Here is a 23,717-nt window from a genome sequence, read left to right as displayed (position 1 = left end):
ATGCCACTGTAATTGAGGCACACCACAGACAAATGTTTGTGACATTCCACCAGATGCTGCAACACTGGAATGGAAGAGACGTGTACTCAGAAACCTTTGTACTGCCATGTTTTGGTTCCTTCTTTTCAATGAAGTGGGATTCCTTTTGGCAGGTTGTCGATATGGCTCCAGCTGATTGCATGAACCAATTGTCATTTGCCTAATTAATTTGGCACTGTCAGATGTATCTTGTTCTACCATGTTGTTGAGGTCTCTACATGACATGCGTGGTCACTGACACAGATCATTTCAAAGATGTATTATTTAACTGTTTTTTTTTAAAAAATTGTCCCAGCCTAAGGTTGGAACTATGGAATAAAGATGTCATGAGACTGTACACTTGCATGTCTGTGTTGAGGTGACATAGTTGTTATACACAGTTGCACATTGTTGACATTCCACATGTCCATGCTTACACAGGTAGCTTCTACTTTCATTTGGTAATACACATGTAGATAACTTCATAATTTCCCAGATGTGAATGATTGTACAGGAGCTTATGAAGGGAGGTGGCCGAGTTTGGAAGGGAGGTGGCCGATAGGGACACTTCGTAGCGGGCAAGCAGCTAGGGGGCCAACACAGGGGCATACACTTTATAGTATTCAGGTAGTAATCCTCAAGGCCCCAGAGCTTTGCCTGTGGCCAGTGCTCTGATGTCTTTGTGGACCTCGAATAGTGTGATGGGCTCCTCCAATTCTGCCTGTTACTCAGGTATGATGGTGGGTAAGTGAAGTGTTAAATAGAAATCTGCAAGAATGTCAGGGCTACAGCAAGTGGCCTACTCATATATTAATGAATAGTGCCTAATCAGTTCCCTATGTATTTCATGTTGGGTTTGCAGGAGACAACCAACAGGATTGCAAGGAAAGGATAGGATGTCGAGGCTGGTCCTGGCATATCAGCCACGCTAGTAGGTGCCCTGCTGGGTCCACTGCTGCATGCCTGTGGGCAGAGTGAACAGAATAATTCAGGCATCTTCGTCGTTCCAACATTGTAGTGTGTTCATATCTCGCCTCTGCTTGTTGGTGGGCATTCTCTGGGTCAGTTATTGAGCCTGTCTCAAGCCGGAGAAGCATATGTATAAAACGTGCAATGTCGCAGTCTAACTGTCTGCGGATGTTTCAACTCAGACCCAAGTAATGTCCCCTGTTAGTAGCTTTGAAAGCATCCCATTCTACCCTCCTATCTGTTGCATTGGTAGTATTAATGCTGAAAAAATTTGCTGTGGCGGTTCCTAGTGAAGCGCAAATGGCGGTTCTTATCATGCTGCGGGTTGCAGGCGCCATGTCGGGATAGCGGCATCCTGTGCTCCCAAGTTATTTGGAGGAATTGGGGGTTGTGGTCTGAGTGTTTACACCCCAGATAATCCATGTGGTGACACACAGGGAGAAGCGAGACCGATCCCACTATATTGCTCCCCCCCATAGAATTTTTGCCAGAGACATTTTTTCTGCCCATCCCTGGAGAGCAGATGGGGCAGAAACCCTTAGTCGCCAGGGATTCTTTTTTTTGGCCAGGGGTGGGGGCTGCCCAGAATGGGCATCCCAATACCCCCACCCTACCCCTGCAAAGAAGGCAAAAGACATTCTGCTACCCCCAGGAGGCAGATGGGGGCAATAGCCCCTGATCTGCCCCGGGGGTTTCAGAAAACCCACTAGGCACCAGGCTTTTTTTTCTTCATACATATGGGTGGAGTCTGCCTAGAATGGGCAGACCCATCCCCCAAAAAATTGTCACAGCGGCAATATGGCGTACGCAAGCACAGGCATGTAAGCTGACCGCTCACCGTAGCTGGAGTCCGCAAGATGGCAGAGTGGCGAAGGCAGCAATTAGTTTTCGACAGAAGCCAAGAGCATTGTGAGACCGCACGGATCGGAGGAAAATGCTGAGTTGGGGCTCACCTGTGGGGAACGCTGTGGGGAACACTGCGGGATGGTGATCAGCTTTGTGGCGGCTGCGATGAGGCTCGGCAGGTTGTAGCAGAGCTGCTCGGTGGTCCCGCTCTATTGGTGTAGGGCTGTCCATGCGTTCTCGAAGAGGTACGGAGGCTCGAGAGGGAGTATCCTTGTCTGCTGTGATGCCTCCCAAAGGTGTGTGGGGGAAACTGTGATTGTAGGAGGACTCGCATGGAGAAGGAAATACTGGTGGTGGAGTCAAGAAGCCAGGTAATCCCCCCGAGGCGGTAAAGAATACTAAAGAGTTCTTAAATGTGAAGGGGTCGAAAACTGACATGATATCTAAGCGGACTATTCCAGAGCTCCTTATCGTGGGTAAGGACAAAAGAAAGGGGAAGAATCTGGGCTCTCTACAAATCGAGGGGGTGGAAGGAGTGGGGCAACAACTAGTTGGAAATTATAAAAAATATGGGGGCTAATCAGGCTGTAATGACTGGGAAAAATGTAGCCCCTATATCTTCAGCCGCTGCGTCATTAATTTCTTCAAGATCAGGGGGGGAAAGGAGCAACATTCTCAGATAGATGATTTGGCTACTACCGTAGGGGGTTCTGGCATGGGGGCACACACTGACACCGACAAAAATGGTAATGTATAATTGCAAGACACTGAATCTGGTGATTTTTTTTCCCTATATGACCAGTCTACATCATCTTGTAAGGACTTAGCGGCAATTTTAAAAGCTCAGCTAAATTGGGTCGGTGGCAGCGACCATAGCAGTGCGTATTTGGAGGACTGGTGAATTTGTGGAAGGTAGTCCTCACACGGTTTGTAAGAGACTGGACCATAAAATTGACAACAGCGAGTCTGAAAGGGAACCACCTGGTGGCTTACAGAAAGACATATATATAACTTATGCTCCAGAAGATATATCTTTAGCTTTAATTTATCAATCAATAATGTCCCATCGGGAGGAAACTACAGTGAAAAGTCAAAGTGTCCAGAACCTCTGTCGAAAACTTCAGAATTCAGTAAGTCGTATCGCTAAAACCTGCTCGGACTTTACCTCAGGATTTAATGAAGCAGAGGCACGCATTTCAAATCTCGAAGATGAACTCATGGCTCAAAAGGCCCTGACTGAATCTTCACGGACTATAAAAGAGGATACTCAGTGGAAGCTGGTCGATTTAGAGAATCGGTCACGTAGCAAAAATCTTTGAGTGTTACAGATTCCTGAGGGGTGGGAGGGGCCCCGGGCTCGGCGGCCACCTTGGGAAACTACCAAACCCACATATTTCTGAAAAGTAGACACCCGGGTAGTCCAGCGAGGTATGGCTTGCGTGGACCCCCCAATGTTTTCCTACACAGAATCCCCTGCACACCTCAAGTTTAGCTGAAAAAAATCGAATTTTTCTCAAATATCTGTGTGAGGAAAATATGATTTTGTTTGGCAAAGTTGGAGGTTTGCAACGGATTCTGGGTAACAGAACCTGGTGAGAGCGAGGCAAGTCACCCCATCCTGGTTTTCCCTGGGTATCTAGTTTTCAAAAATGTATAGGTTCGCTAGGTTTCCTTAGCGGACGGCAGAGCGAGGGTTCAAAATCTCCAGCTAGGCTCTTTGCAAAAAAAAGGTCAGTTTTCTCTGTGAAAATGTGGTGTGTCCACGTTGTGTTTTGGGCTGTTTCCTGTTGTGGGCACTAGGCCTACGTGAGGTACCATTTTTCTCGGAAGACTTTGAGGAATGCGGGGTGGGTGGAATTTTGTGGATCCACACAGATCCCAGAACTTTCCACCACAGAAATGTGAGGAAAATGTGTTTTTGTTTTACAAAGTTTGAGGTTTGCAAGGAATTCTGGGTAACAAAACCTGGTGAGAGCCAGACAAGTGACCCCATCCTCTATTCCCCTGGGTGTCTAGTTTACAAAAATGTATAGGTTTCTCTAGGATCCGGCAGAGCTAGGGTTCAAAATCTACAGCTAGGCACTTTGCAAAAAAAGGGTCAGTTTTCCCTGTGAAAACGTGGTGTGTCCACATTGCATTTTGGGCCCTTTTCTGTCCCAGGCACTAGGCCTACCCACGCAAGTGAGGTACCATTTTCTCAGAAGACTTTGGGGAATGCGGGGTGGGTGGAATTTTGTGGATCCACGCAGATTCCAGAACTTTCCACCACAAAAATATGAGGAAAATTTGTTTTTTTTAATAAAGTTTCAGGTTTGCAAGAGATTCTGGGTAACAGAACCTGGTGAGAGCCAGACAAGTCACCCCATCCTGGAAATCCCTGGGTATCTAGTTTTAAAAAATGTATAGGTACGCTAGGTTTCCCTAGGTTTCCGGCAGAGCTAGGGTTCAAAATCTACAGCTAGGATCTTTGCAAAAAAAGGGTCAGTTTTCACTCTGAAAATGTGGTGTGTCTACATTGCATGTTGGGCTGTTTTCTGTCACGGCCACAAGGCCTACCTTCACAAGTGAGATACCATTGTTTGGGGAAGACAATGGGGCATGTGGGGTTGGTGGAATTTTGCGGATCAACGCACATTCCAGAACTTTCCACCACAGAAATGTGAAGAAAATATGTTTTTGACAAAGTTTGAGGTTTGCAAGGGATTCTGAGGAACAGAACCTGGTGAGAGCCAGACAAGTCACCCCATCCTGGTTTTCCCTGGGTGTCCTGTTTTCAAAAATGTATAGGTTTGCCAGGTTTCCCTAGGTGCCGGCAGAGCTAGGTTTCAAAATCTACAGCTAGGAACTTTGCAAAAAAAAAAAGGGTCTGTTTTTACTGTAAAAATGAAGTGTGTCCACGTTGCGTTTTGGGCCATTTCCTGTCGCGGGCACTAGGCCTACCCACACAAGTGAGGTACCATTTTTATTGGGAGGCTTAGGTTAACACAGAATTGTAGAGCAACTGTTATTACCTATTGACTTTTGATGCATATCTGCCTTCCAAATTAAAGACAATGTGTAAAGAGGAAGTCACTTGGAAAAATGTCCTATAATTCTCATGGTAGTATGGGTACTCACAATTTCGGAATTGTGCAAATAGCTACTGTTTCTAAACTCTATGTTTTGTTCCAATTTCAGAAATACATAGGTGTCTTTCATCCTGATTTTTCACTATATATATTTTCCCAAATGAATTGCTACATAATAAGAAACCTTTGCAAGACGCTGCTCAGTTATTGGCTCGGGTTCATCGGGTTCTTGGTGAACCCACAAGTCCTATATATCCCCACAACTAGAAAGGTCCAGCGGATGGCATGGTATATTGTTTTAAACATCTGTCATAATTATAAAGAAGTTACAGGTGAAAACGTTGGCACAAATAGGTGTTTTTTAACTCATTTTAATTTTTTCCTAATTTCAACTGTTAGTTTCTATAACGAAACCTTGAAGGATTTACACAAATGACCCCTTGCTAAATGTATAATGTTGTCTACTTTTATAAAATGTATGGCTTTCCAGGATCCATTATTGCTTTCATACACATTTTTATCATTAACTGGAAGAAGGCTGAAAGCACAACAAATAGCAGAAATATGGTATTTCCCAGTAAAATGCCAAAACTGTGTAAAAAATGTTGGTTTTCTGTCAATAGTCTGTCAGTCCCTGGAAGCTGGGTAAATTGTGATTGCAGCTCCACAAACCCTTTGTTGATACCATTTGCAGGGAAAATGCAGATGCTTTCATTTGTAGCACTTTTTCCCATTCCCTCCACCCAAATAAACACATTTTGCTGTATTTTGACTAATTTCTGGGTCCCCTCCAGGGGAATCCACAAACCCTGGGTACCTTCAGAATCCCCATGATATTGGAAGAAAAGGACACAAATTTGGCCTGGATACCTTATGTGGTCAAAAGGTTACAGGGGCCAAAGCACGAACTACCTCAAATAGCCAAAAAAGGCATAGCACGGGGGGGGGGGGGAAGGCCTAGCAGCTAAGGGGTTAAAATGAGTACAGGGTATGGAAAATCATCTATCCTTGTTAGCAAATGCTTCGGATAGGTTTTTAATATCTCTTTTTAGATTCAATCAGCTCCACTACCTTTTAGCCTTGCCAGCTGGTTTTGTTTTACATGATGAAACGAGAGGTCCCTGTGGCTGCAACCATAGGTCTCTACAGGATACCCTACATTTTGTTCTCCTATGTAAATATTTTACACACCCCAGGAAATTGTATCTTAAGCCTCTTCTAAAAGCAATGTGTTTCAGACATGCTCAGGTTTCCTTAATGTATCTGCAGCATCTACCTAATGATTATATGCTTTTTGCAGTCATTAATTTTTTAAGAGCAGCACTTAGATCCACAACTCTAGATGTGTTGATGGTTGATTAGATTTTATGTTTCTGTACATTACTTAGATGGAATTTTAACTGTATTGATGATGTATTTTATTGCTTGCATTTTTGTCTTTTTGCTTTTAATGTATCTTTGTATGGTCCTGATTACTTCTGAATGAAGAAAGATTTTTATTATTACTAAATCCTATACTTACTTGTGAAGAAATCTCCTTACAGAAAACATAGGAGTGGTGGAAATCTCTGGCTATATGTTTGTGAATTGCCATTTTGTAGTATGTGGAGTAGTACTATTAGATTACTAGTTTACATACTTCAAAATGACTTTTGAGAATTGGGAAACAGCCTTTACAATGTAAGCATTACAGCACATGTCATTATAATGCATGTCATTACAACGCGAAAGGCTTGTTTGCTGGAGGCAGACGGTGTTGGAGTTAATGCCCACACCTTCCCTACTGTTGCAGACACTGGAGTTGGAATAGTAAATTATACTATTCCAACTTCCAATGCACCCCCGACAGAAAGTCGGGGTAAAGGTATGCGTTGTAACGGCATGCGTTGTAATGGCATGTGTTGTAACGTCATACATTCGAGAATTGGAGCCACATTTGTTAGTTAGAAGAAAGGTTGCTAAACTGGTTCAGGAGGCTGCAGCCACAGAAGACCTCAAAATTAGAGGTCCAGAGAGGAAACAGGGAATCTTCGACAAAATATGGTATCTCTTGCATTTGTGCATTTACAAACCTGTACCCGTGTACAGCTGGTGCTTGTCATATAAAACAACAAAGAAAGAATACACTCAATTAAATAAGTTACTTTTATTATTTCTTGGTACAAGTTGATACTAAAGCTGTTGCATGTGGTTTGTTCAACAGTCGTGATCTGTATTCTTGTTATTTTCTGTTAGACTCTCCAGATTTCCTCAAAGGAGTTTGTAGAAAAATTACTGACTACTGAATGTTTTAGACGTGATAGCCACATTTATGACAAGTTACTTGGATGGGCAGATGTAAGTACTCTTTATGTTTTGCATGTATGTCAACATTAATCATTTTTGTTGCCAAAATGTCATGCCTTAATTGCTAAGAACATTTTCATATGAGCAAATTGATACACCTTGAACATTTTTGATTTATGTTTACCATGATAGTACAATGTCCCTTTCTTTGTAAAATGTCACCTAGCGATTTCTCATAGTCGTTTAACACAATGTCAAAAAAACAACATGAGTTTTCCATAAAAACATGGAGATTAAAATACCTTTTGGCACAAGTCAATCATTACATCAGTAACAGATGGCTAATTGCTTTTCATCATTTAATCACAAAATGTCATTTTCTGGCTATCACAAGGTGTAAAAGATATCTAGAAAACGGAAGGAAAATTGGTAACACTTAACTGTCTTCTTCTGTAACTTTATTCCATCATTGTATTTAAAGAGCATTTGAATTGCAGACTTTCTCTTGACACATGCACATAAATTAAGCATAACAAAGGCAGGGTTCCAATCGTTCCCACAGGCTAATCATAATCTTTAATTCAGTTTTATATAAAAGAATATCAATGAGACAAAAACATCATTGCCAAAAGATCAGCAACCAAAATATCACTTTTATATACTTGTAATGTAAAGTACAAGATTTTGTTTTTTTTTGGAGGGGGGGGGAGTTTGGCCTGAGTCGCTGTGGAATGGCACGCTTTTTCTCGGAGCTCCACCGGTGGCCTTGATCCACACACATCCTGTCCTTAGATTAACAATGGATACACCCACCCACCCTTTAAAAAGGTGAAAATATGCAGAGTGGGCGCAATAAGAGATGACTGCCCCTTGCAGCTGCAGTGTTGGTAAGAAGATTGTCGGCTGGAGTGGGGTGGAGGCTGATGACAATACGGCAGCAGCGGCAGAATTGTAAGAACTCAGAAGACTCTGTGGGGCGCTCGCAGAGGACCGAGAGACCTACCCTGACTGGAAAATAGCTCCGCAGGTGAAGCAAGGTATACTGAGATTGGACAAAGCCCGCTTGAGGTCAGGAGAGTTGATGATTGATAGAGGTTGGGTCAGTGCTTAATTTGAGCAGGCTGTTTCTGGTGCCCAGCACCAGCACTTAATCACCAACACCAGCACTTTTCATGAGCACCAGTTGAGGACTCATTAATTTACAGGGAGATTACGTGATTTTCCTAGAATCACAGGATGTTGAGCCAACGCTGAGACTCAAACCTGGTCCCCCAACTCTGAAGTCAGCATCTCTGGTAATTATACCACCTCCTTTTGACACATTCATGGTTAGTAGTTGGTTCTGTTTTGGGCGGCGCTGACAGGAGAAATGGGCTGGTGCAAGCTGCCTCCTGAGGAAAGCCCTGGCACTTATTAACCACTGGGCTGGGTGCAACAGCCAGGGAGAAAGCAGACCTGGTGGCTGGGCCAGGGCTGCAATTTAATGCTCTGTGGAGCGACTGCAAGAGAGGAGCGATGGGTTTCCAAGGCCACATGATCTGAAGAACAGGGGCCATGGACAAACAATTGGGAGTGTGCGGGCCTGAGTTATGGTCTCCAATGAGGTGTTGTGGCTAAAAGGACGAGTCATCTATCGAGCTGAGAGCAGGACGGACCCCCTTGTTAAAGATTGCAGGGATTTTTTAGCATGAGATAAAAGCCATTTTTGTATTTGGCAGCCATTTTAGTTATCCATGTGCTCGCCATGTGCTGTTTCCCTCTTCAGAGCCTTGCACATGCTCAGAAGGGCCTAGCTAGTAGAATGCACCTGCTCCTCTTATCCAACTGTCAGGCTATTTTTGCTGCTGTATGGAGAAGTAACTCTCCTCCCACTTTGTTGAGCAAGCAGATCTTGCATGCCCATATTAGGCATTTTGCATGCTTACATGTGCCAGGACCTCCCCTTGGTCTTATGCTGTCTATGTAACCCTAAGCATATATAAGGCCCCAGTTTTCTGTACTCCTTAGACTGCCTCATACAGTTGCTAAGGGTTCTGTGTGACATAGTCTCCCTCAGCTGAGGTTAATAAATATGTATTTTATATTTCAGCTTCTGTGCCAATTTCTTCTTTGTTGGTTTAAAAGGACCAAGGTGTATCAGTAAGACCCGTGATAAGGTTTCTATGTTCTTCACCCTAGTTCATGAACTTGACTACATGAATCGAACTAGTGATACCAAGGGACTCGGGGGAGAGTGAGGAGCTGCGCTGATATTGAGTGTCTCATAGGAGAGACCACTGGAACCAAAGGTAGTTAAGTAGGCAGAGTGGAGCAAGTATAGTTTAGAGCTGTGACTGAGCACACACTGGGGCACACAGTCCCAGTGCGACACATTCGTTCACCATGCTGTAAGAGAACCGGGGGACATATAGGCTCCCTGTGTGGAATGCCACTGACCCAAATAATTCAATTAAGAGATAAAAGGTATACTCTTATCTTAAGGTGTGGGGAATTGATATAGTCTCTCTCCAAGGAACCCATATTCTGCTTGGAGAGGAGAAGGCTCTGCAGAAACATTGAAGGGAACAGCTCAATTACACACACCATTTAGCTTACGCTAGGAGTTAGACCTGGAGTTCAATGTTAACCCATGAAGACACATATAATAAAGATGGTAGACAGGTTCTGATTTGAGGATAGCTTGATGGTAGAGACATTGCCCTAATTAATATATATGCGCCAAATCGAGGGACCTTTTTTACTGGCTCCTAACCTCTGTTGGCTGGGATGAGACAATACCCCTGCATACTAGTAGGTGACTTTATTTGCATTTCTGACCTAGAGGTGAAGTGTTCCCACCCACTCCTGCCTTCTTCAATGGTAATGAAAACAGCAGGGACAGTTATTGTGTGGCAGTCCCATTAGTCCCTGATGGACCCTTGGACCTCTCAACAAGGAAGAGAAATATATTTTTGGCCATGTTGTTTACGATTTACGTTAGATTAGACAGATGTATCTAAACAGCTACAGAACATTCACAGGTTGTAAATATGGAACACATCTGTAGAACTCTGTCCGAGCATAATCTGGTGTTTGCTGATGCTGTGATGGAATTGATTGAGGGTGACCATGCCCTCTTGGAGACTAAAGACAGACATGCGAGAAGACCAGGTGCTCCTCCAACACTCTTGAAAGGCCATGCCACACTTTCTTACTGAAAACAAGGACACAGCCTCATCGATTCTTATAGAATGGGAAACACTCAAGACGGTATACAGGGATATTGTATACAGGGCATGGTTAGGGTAAGGCACACTACTGACAGAGACTTTACCAGACAGGAGGAAATATTACGAGATATGTAGAAAGATCGAGAAACCGATCCCTCATGACCAGGCACTTTATGGAAGAAAAAGAACAATTAGCAAAATTATTTTAGAAACTGAGGTGTTTTGACAATAGAGCTGATAGGACCAATATGCACAAGGAAAGGGAGAGATCAGGATGCTTCCTTGCATTGCTAATTAAATCTGAAAACCAGGGCTCCCCTATACTACATTTTCAAACATTGCAGGGGACTCCAGGGCACTCCCAACTCAAAATTAATAAAGTCTTTGAAGAGTTTTCATACTCTGGTGTAAGACTTTAGATGTTAACTTTTATCATATGACATGGGGCTGCGCTCAATTGACAACATTATGGCAACGTATCACATGCATGATTACAGGGCTACAGAAAGAACCATAGATTGTTTGGAAGAAGTGTGCATATTTGATGCCTTTGCCTACCCTAAAGATAACAAAGCCACTAGGAAATATATATTCTTGGAGTTGGTTATAACGAAAAGGCGAGTGACAATGAGCTGGAAGAATGGGATACCTCTATAGATTAACAAACGGCAGAATACGGTGGTACAGTGGGCGTGTTGTGAGGACACCTAAATAAATATGGGGACAAGGAGGGGACAGAGAAACACAGATTTTGCTCAGATGTGGGATGCAGTACTAATTCACTTTGAGAAAGATGAAGGATGAATTACCAGACCCCAGCAAGATGGTGTCAAATAAGTGAGGTTATCTCTTCTGGCTTATTTGTATCGCTCCTATATAATGCTGATAGAGAAATATATATGTTTGAATTGAACTAAGGTGCATGGGATCACAGTTGAGCACTGAAGTAAGCTGGTTTTAAGTCCAAAGTGTCTAAGAATTGTTCCTTTTATGTGTATTATTTTTTCTTAATGCCCATCTATATCTTTTCTATTATGTTTAAGCTGATGATATCTTATGGTGGTATAGTTACCTGAACACCAGTTTGTAAAGAGACAGAAGCACAAGGTAATATCACAAATATGGGCAATATGTACTACCTCCCAGAGAGAATCATTGTGTTGCCAGAAATAAGAGAAGCAGAAAAATGCCTTTCCTTTATGGTGTACAATGAATGGTGTGTGTAAAGTAAAACAATAAAAAAATGATTTTCAAAACAAGGTGCAAGACAAGACTATCATAATATCGACATTATATTTGTAAATATATATATATTTGGGGGCCGATTCCGATCGAAAATCGAACCGACCGACACAGACCGGGAACGGAGTCCGACCGATACGTACAGGCACCTTACGACACGTGTAGTACAATGCAACACCCGTGACGTACAACCGACCCGTACGGAATACAGGCCGTTCGACCGAGCCGTGCGGAAACCGGTGATTTGCCCAGAAACGGGACGCGAGACACACCGACCGACACAAACCAGGAATTAACCCGACCGACACGTACCCGCGACGTCCGACCCGCACAGTATGATGCAATGCGTTTGAAATCAGACCGACTCGCACGGAGCCCAAGCCGCATGACCGACACGCACAGAAAACAGGGACCTGAAGCAATCGCGACCGATGCGTATGCAGCACAGAAGAAAGTCAGCGTGAAAGTCTCGGAGAAGCCCGCACGAGCCAACATCAGCATCCGACTCGGTCAGAAGAACGTCTCCTACACGCCCAAAAAACATAAAAGTAAAAAACACAAAAAAAGGACCAAATAAGCAATGACAAAGTCAATAAATACTAAAAATAATAAAACTTGTAACAAAGACACACCCACAACTCCACCAATATAAAGGCCAAACATCACTACCATGATCCTTTGCAAATACAGCAGACCAGCCAGCACAGAACACCTTCAGACAGCAAACACAGACACACTCACAACTCAGCAATCACACAACCTTCACACCATTAGCACCTCTACAAAAGCACTCTCACATACACCTCGCAAAACTGACACCCACCCACCCTCACTAGCACCCTCACACACACATTACCATGCCCCCTAAGAAGAATCCAAAGTTCACAGATAGTGAGTTAGTAGTCCTGGTAGATGAGATCCTCAGAGTGGAGCCACATTTGTCTAGTACATTGATCCAAAGGACCCCCATGTCCCAGAAAACAAAGATGTGGGCGAGGATTGTGGACAAGGTAGTAGTAGTAGTAGTAAATATTTCTGTGTTGATTACTTAAAATCATTACAATCAGCAAAATACATATAAAGAACAATATTAAAAAATATGCGGTTACAGTGTACGCCTATATCCAAGCCAAAATCTACAGCTCAACCCTAACATAGTTTATTTGACTGCAAATTATCAATATGCAAAAATAAATTGCATTGTGCCAGTAGCTATAAATCACAGTATACAGTATAATGCTCTAAAAAAACAACTTTAAAACAAAAAGACATGCGGGAAAAAAGGCCCTGTAGGGTAACATTTAAGACAAATTTGGCAATAAAGTGCAATTAAGCTAATAAACGTTTAGCAGCAATAACTAAGGTGCTATGTGCTAGCAGATAAAGTTTGTCAATGTACCAAATAAACTTTTAGAATACTAAAAGATACATGAGGATCAACCAACCTTAGTCAAATTGCATTAGGAACAGCATTAACAGTAAAGTGCATTTGTTGTAATAGACTTTAGCCAAACTTTAGGATGCCCACATTATCCCAAAAAATATTCAATAGCGATATAGAAACCACGCTTGGGCTATCAAACCCTAACGACTATGTTTTAAAGACAATGCATACCCCAAGAAAATCATTGCCGCTTTTTAAATAATTTTCGTAACATAAATATCTTCATTTTGGTTGTCTATATTGCAAAGTCTCTTTTCAGCTAAAATAATAAACTTAACAAATCGAGAAATAAGACGGGTAGTGGCTCCGCTTAAGCAGAAGATGATGGCATTTCTACAAGATCTTACTCCTAATTCATTAAAAATAGGCTTTAATATGCTTTTCCACTCTTTTAACATTTTGGGGCATAAAGTTACTATATGTACTAATGCTTCCTCACAAAAACCACATAACCTACATAGGTTAGAGGGCCACTTGTTTTCCCCTTTTGGTATTCCATCTTTCGTTGGGTATCTCCCAAACCGTAATAACATACATTTATTCTTAATTGAGGGTTTTAAATAAAACAACAAGTAAGGTTGGGGAGCCAATTTACCAAAGGAGTTAGCAATTGACCATAGGTGTTTTTTTTTCCTAAGTTCATCTTTATCTATTATATTTGACAATAAGATAGCTGATTGGTTGATTGATTTTTTATACACCACTTTACTTCTAACTTCGTCTTCTACTTTTGGACTATCAAAATTACGTAGACACTCGTTTAAATATGTTTGCCAACTACTCGCATATTCACTTCTCATCATCTCATGCCAACACTGATTTGCAAGAGAACCCTCTTCAGCACAAGACAATGACAATGAAGACTTTAGAAATGTAGATTGTCGGGCCAAAATGTGTTTTTTTAGACCAAATTCTAGTCTTATATTGGCACGGCTAACATATCTAGGAATCCTAAAAACTGATTTATATGTCCTTATTTCAATGTCATCAAGAATTTTTGCGTCCTTACAGCGGAAAATATTGGAACCATAATCGAAAAATGGAATTAATTTTGCCTTCATAACCTTCAACAGATGGTCATAATCTTTCAATTTTCTAAAAGCAGATGATAATGATGTTCCCTTAGCTTCAAGGTTATTGAAGTGCTGCCTAAATGACATACTATCGTCAAATGTGATTCCTAAATATTTATACGTTTTTACACATTCAGTGAACAAACCATTAATATTCCATTCTTTTAATCCTAATTTCGATTTTCCCACAGTCATTGTTTTTGTCTCTTTTGTATTTATTTTTAGACCATTTTGAGAGACATATTGGCTAAAAGAATCTATAATTCTTTTGAATCCTATGACAGATTAGCTTAGTTAAATAGTGTCGTCGACATATTGTAAATATTTAATCTTTTTGCCCAAAATAGCAGGAGAATGGGCATTAACATGTTTAAAATGAGCGGGGGGATCAGACATAAAATGATTAAAAAGGCAAGGTGCCAAAACACAACCTTGTTTCAAACCGATATTAGTCTCAAGGCGACGAGTTGTGTGTCTTCCATCACCAACTTTGATCTGTACCCATGTATTAGTGTATAATAATTTGATCATCTTTAATAGGGTGTTAGATATACCCTAATTAATTAACTTCGTCCATAATACATTTCGTGGTACAGAATCAAAGGCGGCTTTTAAATCAATGAAACAAATGTACAACTTTTGTTTCCTATATTTGGCTCTATCGCCCAATAATGTCAATAAAATTAAGTTTGTGTTAGTCGATTCTCCCTTTCTAAAAGCAGTTTGTAAATTTGTAATCAGATCCTTTCTCAGGGCCCATGCTTCCAGTTCTTCCAAAAGACAACTGGCAAATATTTTTGCTTCAACATCTGTTAAAGCAATTAAACGATAATTTGCGGGATTGTCTTGGGGACCACTTTTTTATATTGGTTGGATAATACTCCCCTGTCATGATTCGGGAATAAAACCTGTTTTAAGCACATCATTAAATAAAAGTGTTAATACCTCTGGCCAATGTTTTAAGTTTGCTTTAAAAAATATTTTCGGGATTCCATTTGAATTGGGGGCTCCATTTGATCTAATATTCTTTATATTCTTTATTACTTTTTTAACCTTCTCTACTAACCATGGCTCTAAGTTAAAGGAACTAAATGGATCATTTACACTTAAGTCTGAACCACCATTTTTTATGTTTTCTTGCTGGCCATGATTGTTAGAGTTAATTTGACTAAAATTAAACTGTGGGCCCTGAGAAACAGATTTAAGGTTATTAAACAAATTTACCCAGCTTAGCTCTTAAATATTGGCACTATTGCCTCTGTGATTACCAAGTTTAACATTATTGATAATACCCCAAAATAACCTTGAATCTTTACTTTTCCATGAAAAATGTAATATAGACCAAATTCCTTCGTAGTGCACTTGTTTAGCCATTTGTTGGGATACAATGAAATTAGATCTTTCTTTCGTTTTTCTGTACAATGCTCTAATTGCTCAATTAAGGCTTCTTTTAAGCTATAATAATCGATTAGAAAACCACCCTGGGTTATTTGATGTCAATGTTACACCTTTTGATAGTTTAGAATTAGGGAAATTAGCCAAAAGAGCAGTACACAAACAAGGCCAGAGTGAAACAATGGATTTTCCTTCAGCAATAGCGTCTTGAACTTTTAAAATTAAACAGGAAAGAACTTCCAATACATCCTTTTCAATTCTCACATTCCATATTAACCTTTTCAGGTAAATACAGTAGGGGCAGATTTGATTATTCTCGTTTCCGGTAAATAATCAAAAGAGATCACTTGTGAATTATGATTGCTCTCAATCCTTGGTAATACATGATAACTTTGTAGAAAATTCACAAGTTTCTCAGAGATTATGGAGTAGTCAATAATAGAGGGACTACACGATTTATTAAATGTCAGTGTATTATCCTTGTCTTGCAAGATCTTAAAATTAAATTTTATAAACTGGGAATCAATCCATTGGGATAAAATTTTCAAATGTATATTCAACTTTTTGCAAGTAAAAAGATGCGTGTTATAATCACCAGGGATGATTATCATTGCATCTAAATGATCATAATAGAACACTTTTACTATTTCCCATAAACACTCAAGTTGTGTGGATTTAACCCTATTTATTGAACTCATATAAACATTTTAAAAAATATTACATTGCTTGGAGATTAATTTAATACACTGCAGCCATTTTACCTGGTGGTCAATCTCAAAATGTTTAACATTCAAGTTCCCAGAAACGTAAATAGAGAGGCCGACACTAGGACGGCCAGTAGAGGCCTTACGAATAGCCACATTCGAATATTCAAAATAACCAATAAGGGGTTTACTGAACATATTCCAAGTTTCCTGAAGCAATAATATGTCAAAGGTTTTATGAAAACGTATTACTTCTAGATCTTCAAGAAGGGGTTTAAGACCGTTTGTGTTCCAAGAACAGATTTTAAAAGGTTTTAATACTTTTTCAAGAGAATTCGGGCATCAATCGTTCTTCACCGAGTTTCCATTTGCCAATGATGACGGAAGCCAACTCCAATCTTCAACCAGATTAGTTTCTTTCTTTAACTCTTCACATATTCGAAGTCCTGCTTGACGGCTCTTGATCTTGTTGCCGAATGACAGATTCAACTTTGTTTATGGACCAGAGGCACCTTTCAGAAGTCTAGCATGTGATCCCGGACCTGTTTTTTGACCTCCACTCTTTAAGTCCGGGCTGCAGGGTGGCCTGCTCGGGATCAACAGGGACGGATATTGAGACCCAAAAGTTCTCCAGACTTTGATGCCCCATTTCTCAAATTGATTATTATTAGTGATTATTTTACTAACAATTTCATCACTTTGCCAAGTTGTAACAGTTATTTCATTATAAAAGTTATTACAATCTTTCTTAAACTCCACTGATTCCAGATCATCTGATGTTACATCCTTCAAATCTACAATTGCATTCAATAATTTCAAAATATTTCCACGGTTCAAGATATCATAAGGGCCTCTAGTAATGTACTGCGGGCAAAAGAATACTTTCTTCAGTTCATACGTAAAAATTGTAGCCTCTATTTCCTCCTTATTTATGGAGCCAGTTAAGTCCTTTTTCCCAATAATAGGTGCCAAAACTGGGACTACCGATTGTCTTGATACGTGGACTTCTAGTGACTTTTGGTCATGAATAAATGGTTGCTCAATATGAATAGCTTTATGACTTTGATGGTTGAGATTGTTTACAAATTTTTGAGTGAGGGTATTTTGTTCTACACATTGATCAACCAATTCTTTAGGTAACTGATCTTGCCTATTAACCCCTGTCTTTGATGGAACAGAATTTTCAGGCCATATACTGACATTAGACCCATCAGGGGTAGGAATGTCAGTGGTTTGTACATTTTGTTTAACCTTTAGATTGACCACAGGTACTTCCGCAAATCTAAAATTCTGTAATAGGGCTTTCATATCTGACTCTTTAGGCTCATTAGGTTCTTTATTTACAACCTCATTTAGAGGTTTTTTTCCCCTGTGATATTTTATTGTGGGTTTTCCTCAACCTTTTTCTTGCCCTTTCAGACAAGATCTTAAAGTTTGTTTTAACACTTATTGCTTGCGTTGCTTCAGGACAGATCATTTTTGCTTCATCAACTACAAAATGATCCTTAGATTCAGTGTTTTTAAGCCTATCTTGAGGTAGCTCAGACATTTTCAAGTGATGGATCATTTGCAAATTGTTCATTCGTATCGGTAATTTTACTATTTCCTCTATTCACATGTTCTTGTGAAATAACTGACTTTTCTATGATGGTCAATACCGATTGAGCTGGATAATTTGAATTCTTTTTTTGCCACAACTATATTATTTTATCTTCGTTGATAATTAATTTACCTTGGGCTGTTTTACTCGACATCAGTTATACTTCATGTACCATAGAACTAGTCGATCAGTTGTGAACAAGTACAAATTATTAATTGGTTCTCATTATTCGATTGAATTTTAGTTATCATTTTGGTCAATTGGAGAAGTGTTGTGTCTATCCCTACTACGTGAGAAGCCAGTGTGTTTGAAATATCAACCTGGATATTTAATTTATCGGAGTGAAAATTAAGGGCATTTGTGATTGTATCCATAGTGTGGAGTAAACACTCCCATATTCCACGGTGGGCTAGAAAGGTTATTTTCTATGTCACCAGATCTAGCTTGGAAATTCCCATTACATTTTGTTAATAAAGATAAATCCGCTGAATTAAACTGATTGTTTAAAACTAATTGTGTGGATTTACTTTGCTCATTTGAAATGGGAACATTCTCAGCACTAACAGTACCTGGAACCAGTAATGATTTATTATTGGTAAAGCTGTTCTCCAAAATTATACTTGACTGATCCAAATTAAAAGGCCTTGCGTTACCAACTTTATCAGTTAGGCCATTTGGGCTAGATGCTAATTCAGCTACCACTGGTATCGATATTTGACGCCCCCTCTTATTTTCTGTCTCGTCAGTGACATAGCCTAACATAAAGACGTCATCGCTTACGTTCTGGTCCAGGCCTGAGGAGATGTTGATCACTGATCCGATCTCTCTATGACTACAAACTAGCGATTTAAAAAGCTCCTCCGTCTAGTTGCTATATATTTGTTGTCCGTAGATACCACAACAGATCGTATAGCATAGTCTTACAAATGAATTTGGGCTTTTGTCTGTAACTGACCAGACGATGTTAGCAAGGATTTGGGGGTTGGCGACACTTCATACTTTTCTAAGCTTGAGTTTTTGATCTGGACTTGAGATTTACCTCCATCTTTTAACTCCTCTATTTCTGAAGACAACTTAGACTGTGATATTGCACATGGGCAAACTCTTTTTAAACTTGTTGACGATGAGGATGATGAAGGTAATAAACAATCATTATCAGTCTCATTATTTTTATTTCTTTGTTGTTTTTGATACTGTTTTTTAACTACTGGGAAACCAGCCGGTCTACCTCCAGGTGGAGGCACAGCATATTTACAACAATGAGACCCGATGATAATGCTGCTCCAGTACACCGAGGCGGAGAACCAAGATATACCGCCCTACGCCTGTGTACGTATATGAGGGTTTTTATGAAGGCAATAAAAAACGCAAAGACCCTGGTTACACAGGACGAGTGATCCATTGCCCATCCTTAAATTTTTGTACTAACCATTGGAAGCTGAATAGATCAGAACTTCTTTCTCCCTCCCCATTGATAAAGAAATATATGTGAACCATTGATGCCTGTAGAAACATAACTGACAATGTGTGTCTCTTCCAAACACAGGTGGTGCTGGGGACACAGCACCAACTGAAGAGGAGTCCCTGTCCGAGACTCTGGTGGAGGCTGAGCTCTCTGGTGTGGATCGGTCTCTGTTCTCTTTGGATGACGAAGAACAACCTGGCACCTCTGGTATGAGTCATCATGCAGCCCCAGCAGTACAAACATCTGCACCCCCTGCACCCACACCTATAACATCTGGCAACAGACGACCCACCCCCGCCAACTCGGACAGACCAAGGACACGGAATCCCAACAGCACAGGGACACCAGCCACCCAGGAAGCTACGGACAATACCACCCATAGCAACACCCAGGGGGGCCCAGGGTCACCTGTGCATGCTACTGCAGGTCCTGCCAGTGTGGCTAGGGGTGGTAGGCAGGGGTCACGGCTTGCAGAAGGGTCTGGACTGCATGATGACCCGCAACTGCTATGCATCATAGATGCATACCAGGATAGCACCAGAGGATTCGGTCAGGTAGTGGGGATTCTCAAGGACATTCAACAGGAGCAGGCTGGCCATCAGGCTCACATGAAGGCCAAGTGGGACGACCTTACTGTGGTGCATACGGACATACTGACATGCCTCCGCCAGATCAGCACCAACATGTCCACACCTCCCTGTGTGCCCACAACATCTGTTGCAGCAAGATCTGCAAATGCCACAGTGAGGGAGGATGACTCTGGTGGAGAGTCCTCTGCACCGCAGACGCCTTCACTTGAGGATACCCCCAAGAAGAAGAAGAGGGGTCGTCCGAAGAAGGACAAGTGAGACACAGATGGCCATGCACATCCCCCAGGAACCCAGAACCTGTTTTGGATATTGTTCTTCGTGGGCAAAGTGTTCACCTTGTTGCACATGACACAACTCGCCAACATGACATGGAGGGTTCATGTTGGTCTAATGTAGCAGATGAATGTGGACTTTACTCTGGATATTTCAGCTACCAAGACTTCAAACTCATCTGTGAACTTTGGATTCCAAACCTAATGTACATCACCCACAATCCTGTGCACTATCTCCACACATGTATGTAAACAAACTCACTATTACACTATACTTGTCTCTGTTGTGATTCAAACTTGGTATGTTTCATGGAGATGATGATCTGCTAAAGAACACAGTGCATGCTTACTACTACAGCAATGTGATTACCGTTATGTGAGTCATGTTGATGTGACACATATGAGGGAGACACACCACTAAGGCACCACAACACATACTCACCATGGCCATGTAACCCATTGCCTACAAAGATGTTGCCCAGAAATACTGTGGAATGCACAGATACCACACCTACCTACAGTCAGTGGTAACAAGCCCACAGGTGAGGTAAGCAGATGTCAGTCAGATGTGTAAAGACAGACAATACACCTAACTAAGTGAAGCACAGGTTCATTACACATCAGCAACATGTTTATTACACAACAGTTGCAAGGTAGATCCACGTGACAGTGGCACAAGGTCAACAAGTGTAGAAGAATTGAGGTTCAGGGGTGTGTTGTACATCACTTGATGGGAATTGACAACCTCCACCCTGGGATTGGATTCTGGGTGTTTGGGGTCAGAGTTGACTAAACAACAGGCAAAGTACCATGTGAAGGACAGACATGAGACACAGTCAAAAACACAGCAGAACAGGATAGAAATGCAATACACATGCACAAAACATGTCACAATAAACCTACACAGAAACAAGTTAGCATGTCGACACTATTGTGGAGTACGGACTATCTGAAAGGACACATCACTGCATGCATCCAGTCAAGTAGCACACACACACACACACACAAACAGCAACTGAGCATCATCAACACATTTCAGGTTTACTCAATACATTGACATAAGAGCCCTGTAAACTCACATTCAGTGGAAGAAGATGTTGAGCTGTGTGCAGACGTCACCATCATCTTCATCATCACTCGCATTGTGGCCCAGGCCAGGATCCTCCACAGGTGGGGGATATAGGTCATCGTCATCCTAGATGAGAGGCAACTTCTTCCGCACTGCCATGTTGTGTAGCATGCAGCATACTATGAAGATGTTGCACACCTTTGCAGGGTCATATGGGAGGGTCCCTCCGGTCTTGTCCATGCAGAGGAAGCAGCTTTTCAGGAGACCTAATGTCCGCTCGATCACTCTCCTGGTCCGATCATGTACCTCATTGTAGTGCATCTCGGCTGCTGTCACAGGGTTCCTGAGGGGTGTCAGCAACCAAGGCATGTTCGGGTATCTGGAGTCACCTACATACAAACAATTGCACATTAGATGGGTTTTGAAAGAGGGTTGAATACAACATTGCCAAACATACACAATGGTAAACAGTCAGTACACATCGACAAGCCAGACATGCTGGTTTGGCATCTGTGACATCATCGTCGCAATGCGACTACTCTTCATGATGTAGGCATCGTGCGCAGATCTGGGGAAGCGACAACACACATGTGTGATACACATGTCCACTAGACATACCACCAGAGCATTGATGGAGTAGAAATGTTTCCTGTTCCAGTATGTCTGCTCATGTGCCCGTGGTGGTACCAGGGCCACATGTGTACCATCAATCGATCCGATGATGTTCGGCATCCTCCCAAGTCTATAAAAAATAGCCTCAATGTCAGTGAGTTGTCCTGGGCTAGGCAACTTTATGTACAGGTCAAGGAAATGCAACATCCCTTCCAAGACATCCCTAAGCACACGACTGAACATGGTTTGCGACATACCACCAGCAGTAGCCACAGTGTACTGGAAGGTACCGGTAGCAAAGAAGTGCAGGGCTGCCATCACCTTCACCTGTGGGGTCAGTGATGTAGGGTATGTCCGGCCAGGTAGCAGATGTGGCACCAACTTCTCTGCCAACTCCTCAATCAGTGGCCTGGTGAAGCGGTACCGTCGGATGAAGTCGCGTTCCACCATGCTTTCAAGGTCTGGGAATGGTCTATGGACAGCTGGTGCCCTGCAGTACAGAGATGGGCAAAGTAAGATTGTACATTTATCCACCCATGCGGCAATGACCAAGCAAAATAGCACATGATACATCATAGCAATACACAATGAACTGAGGTGTGTGCTGTTGGGTATGGACACATATGTCACCTTCATGCCTATCATCTCACATATCAAGTCAACATGTGTACATAAGTTCCATGCAGTGCAATGGCAAATCATTGGGCTGTGTCACAGTACCTATGTACTGCTGCCACGTTCAAAACACACACCACAGTGACAAGTGAGGACTGATGTCTCACAGGCATAATATCTCTATGATAAAAAAACATTAGTCCCACAGGTAGTGGCCCCAGTGGTCTCTGCAGGCCATACATGGGTGACTCTGAGACACACACACACAACATCAATGTTTATGCACAAACCACATGGATGTGGAGACTGACTCCCATTGGGCACATGGAATCAGAGACATCTGAGCATAACATGCACACAGACTGTGGGTGTACATCAGAATTGTGGCTATGAGTCTCGTTGTGATGTACATACCATCCCACCCTGCACTCAGGGTGTATGTGACAAGTCATACACATATCCAACCAGCAACTGTGTGCATGACTCATGCCCATAACTTAACAGTTGCACATCAGCGTGGAAAAGTGCACAACACACAAAGGATTCAGTCCCCATGAACCCGTAACTAGCCTGGGAGTGGCTGCACCAACAAACAAACCAAATTTTGCCCCCCCTACCCACACAGGTAATGCAGGGTTACATGCCATGGGATACAGTGTGGCACATGCTGTGGTGTTGTAGGTGTGCATCTGAGTCCATGGCAAGTAATTGTGTGTGGAATCCGTCAACAAGTCACACCAATGTGAACCGACGCGGGTGACTTCTACAGAGACTTCTAGAGAGACGCAACGTGCAGTTGTGGACCGAGCCGTGCGCACGCCTTGGCCATTGACTGCAATGTGAAACGACGCGTGTGACTCAAATGCATCACGTCGTGCAGGCATTGACCGAGCCGTGCGCATCCCTTGGCCATTGACTGCAATGTGAACCGACACATGTGACTCAAATGTATACGCGCCGTGCAGGCATTGACCGAGCAGTGCGCACACCTTGGCCATTGACTGCAATGTGAACCGACGAGTGTAACTGGTGTGCGCACGCCTTGGCCATTGAATCGTATGGAGACGGGTGCGTGTGGATTTTCTAAATACGCGTCGTACAGTTAGTTGACCGAGCCGTGCGCACTCCTTGGCAATGGACTGTCATGGAGACGGACACGCATTCAAAACTTGTACGAGTCATGCGCTGGAAATTCAGTTGGATGCCTTCAACAACGTTGCAAATCCTAGGGTGTCATGAA

At 42.0% G+C, this 23,717-nt stretch overlaps 1 protein-coding gene across 3 annotated transcripts in view; it reads left to right on the top strand.

Annotated features, from left to right (window-relative positions):
* KCTD19 (potassium channel tetramerization domain containing 19) overlaps positions 1-23,717 on the top strand; it is a 2,598,446-nt gene that overhangs the window by 2,201,714 nt on the left and 373,015 nt on the right. For all 3 annotated transcript variants that reach the window (XM_078669086.1, XM_078669084.1, XM_078669085.1), the window contains one exon: positions 7,137-7,238. In XM_078669086.1, the coding sequence (XP_078525212.1) occupies positions 7,137-7,238 (102 nt within the window). The remainder of the gene's footprint in view (positions 1-7,136; positions 7,239-23,717) is intronic.

This window comes from Lissotriton helveticus, chromosome 12, assembly GCF_964261635.1.
Source record: "Lissotriton helveticus chromosome 12, aLisHel1.1, whole genome shotgun sequence".
In the NCBI taxonomy this organism is placed as follows: domain Eukaryota; kingdom Metazoa; phylum Chordata; class Amphibia; order Caudata; family Salamandridae; genus Lissotriton; species Lissotriton helveticus.
This window is presented reverse-complemented; position numbering and strand designations above follow the sequence as displayed.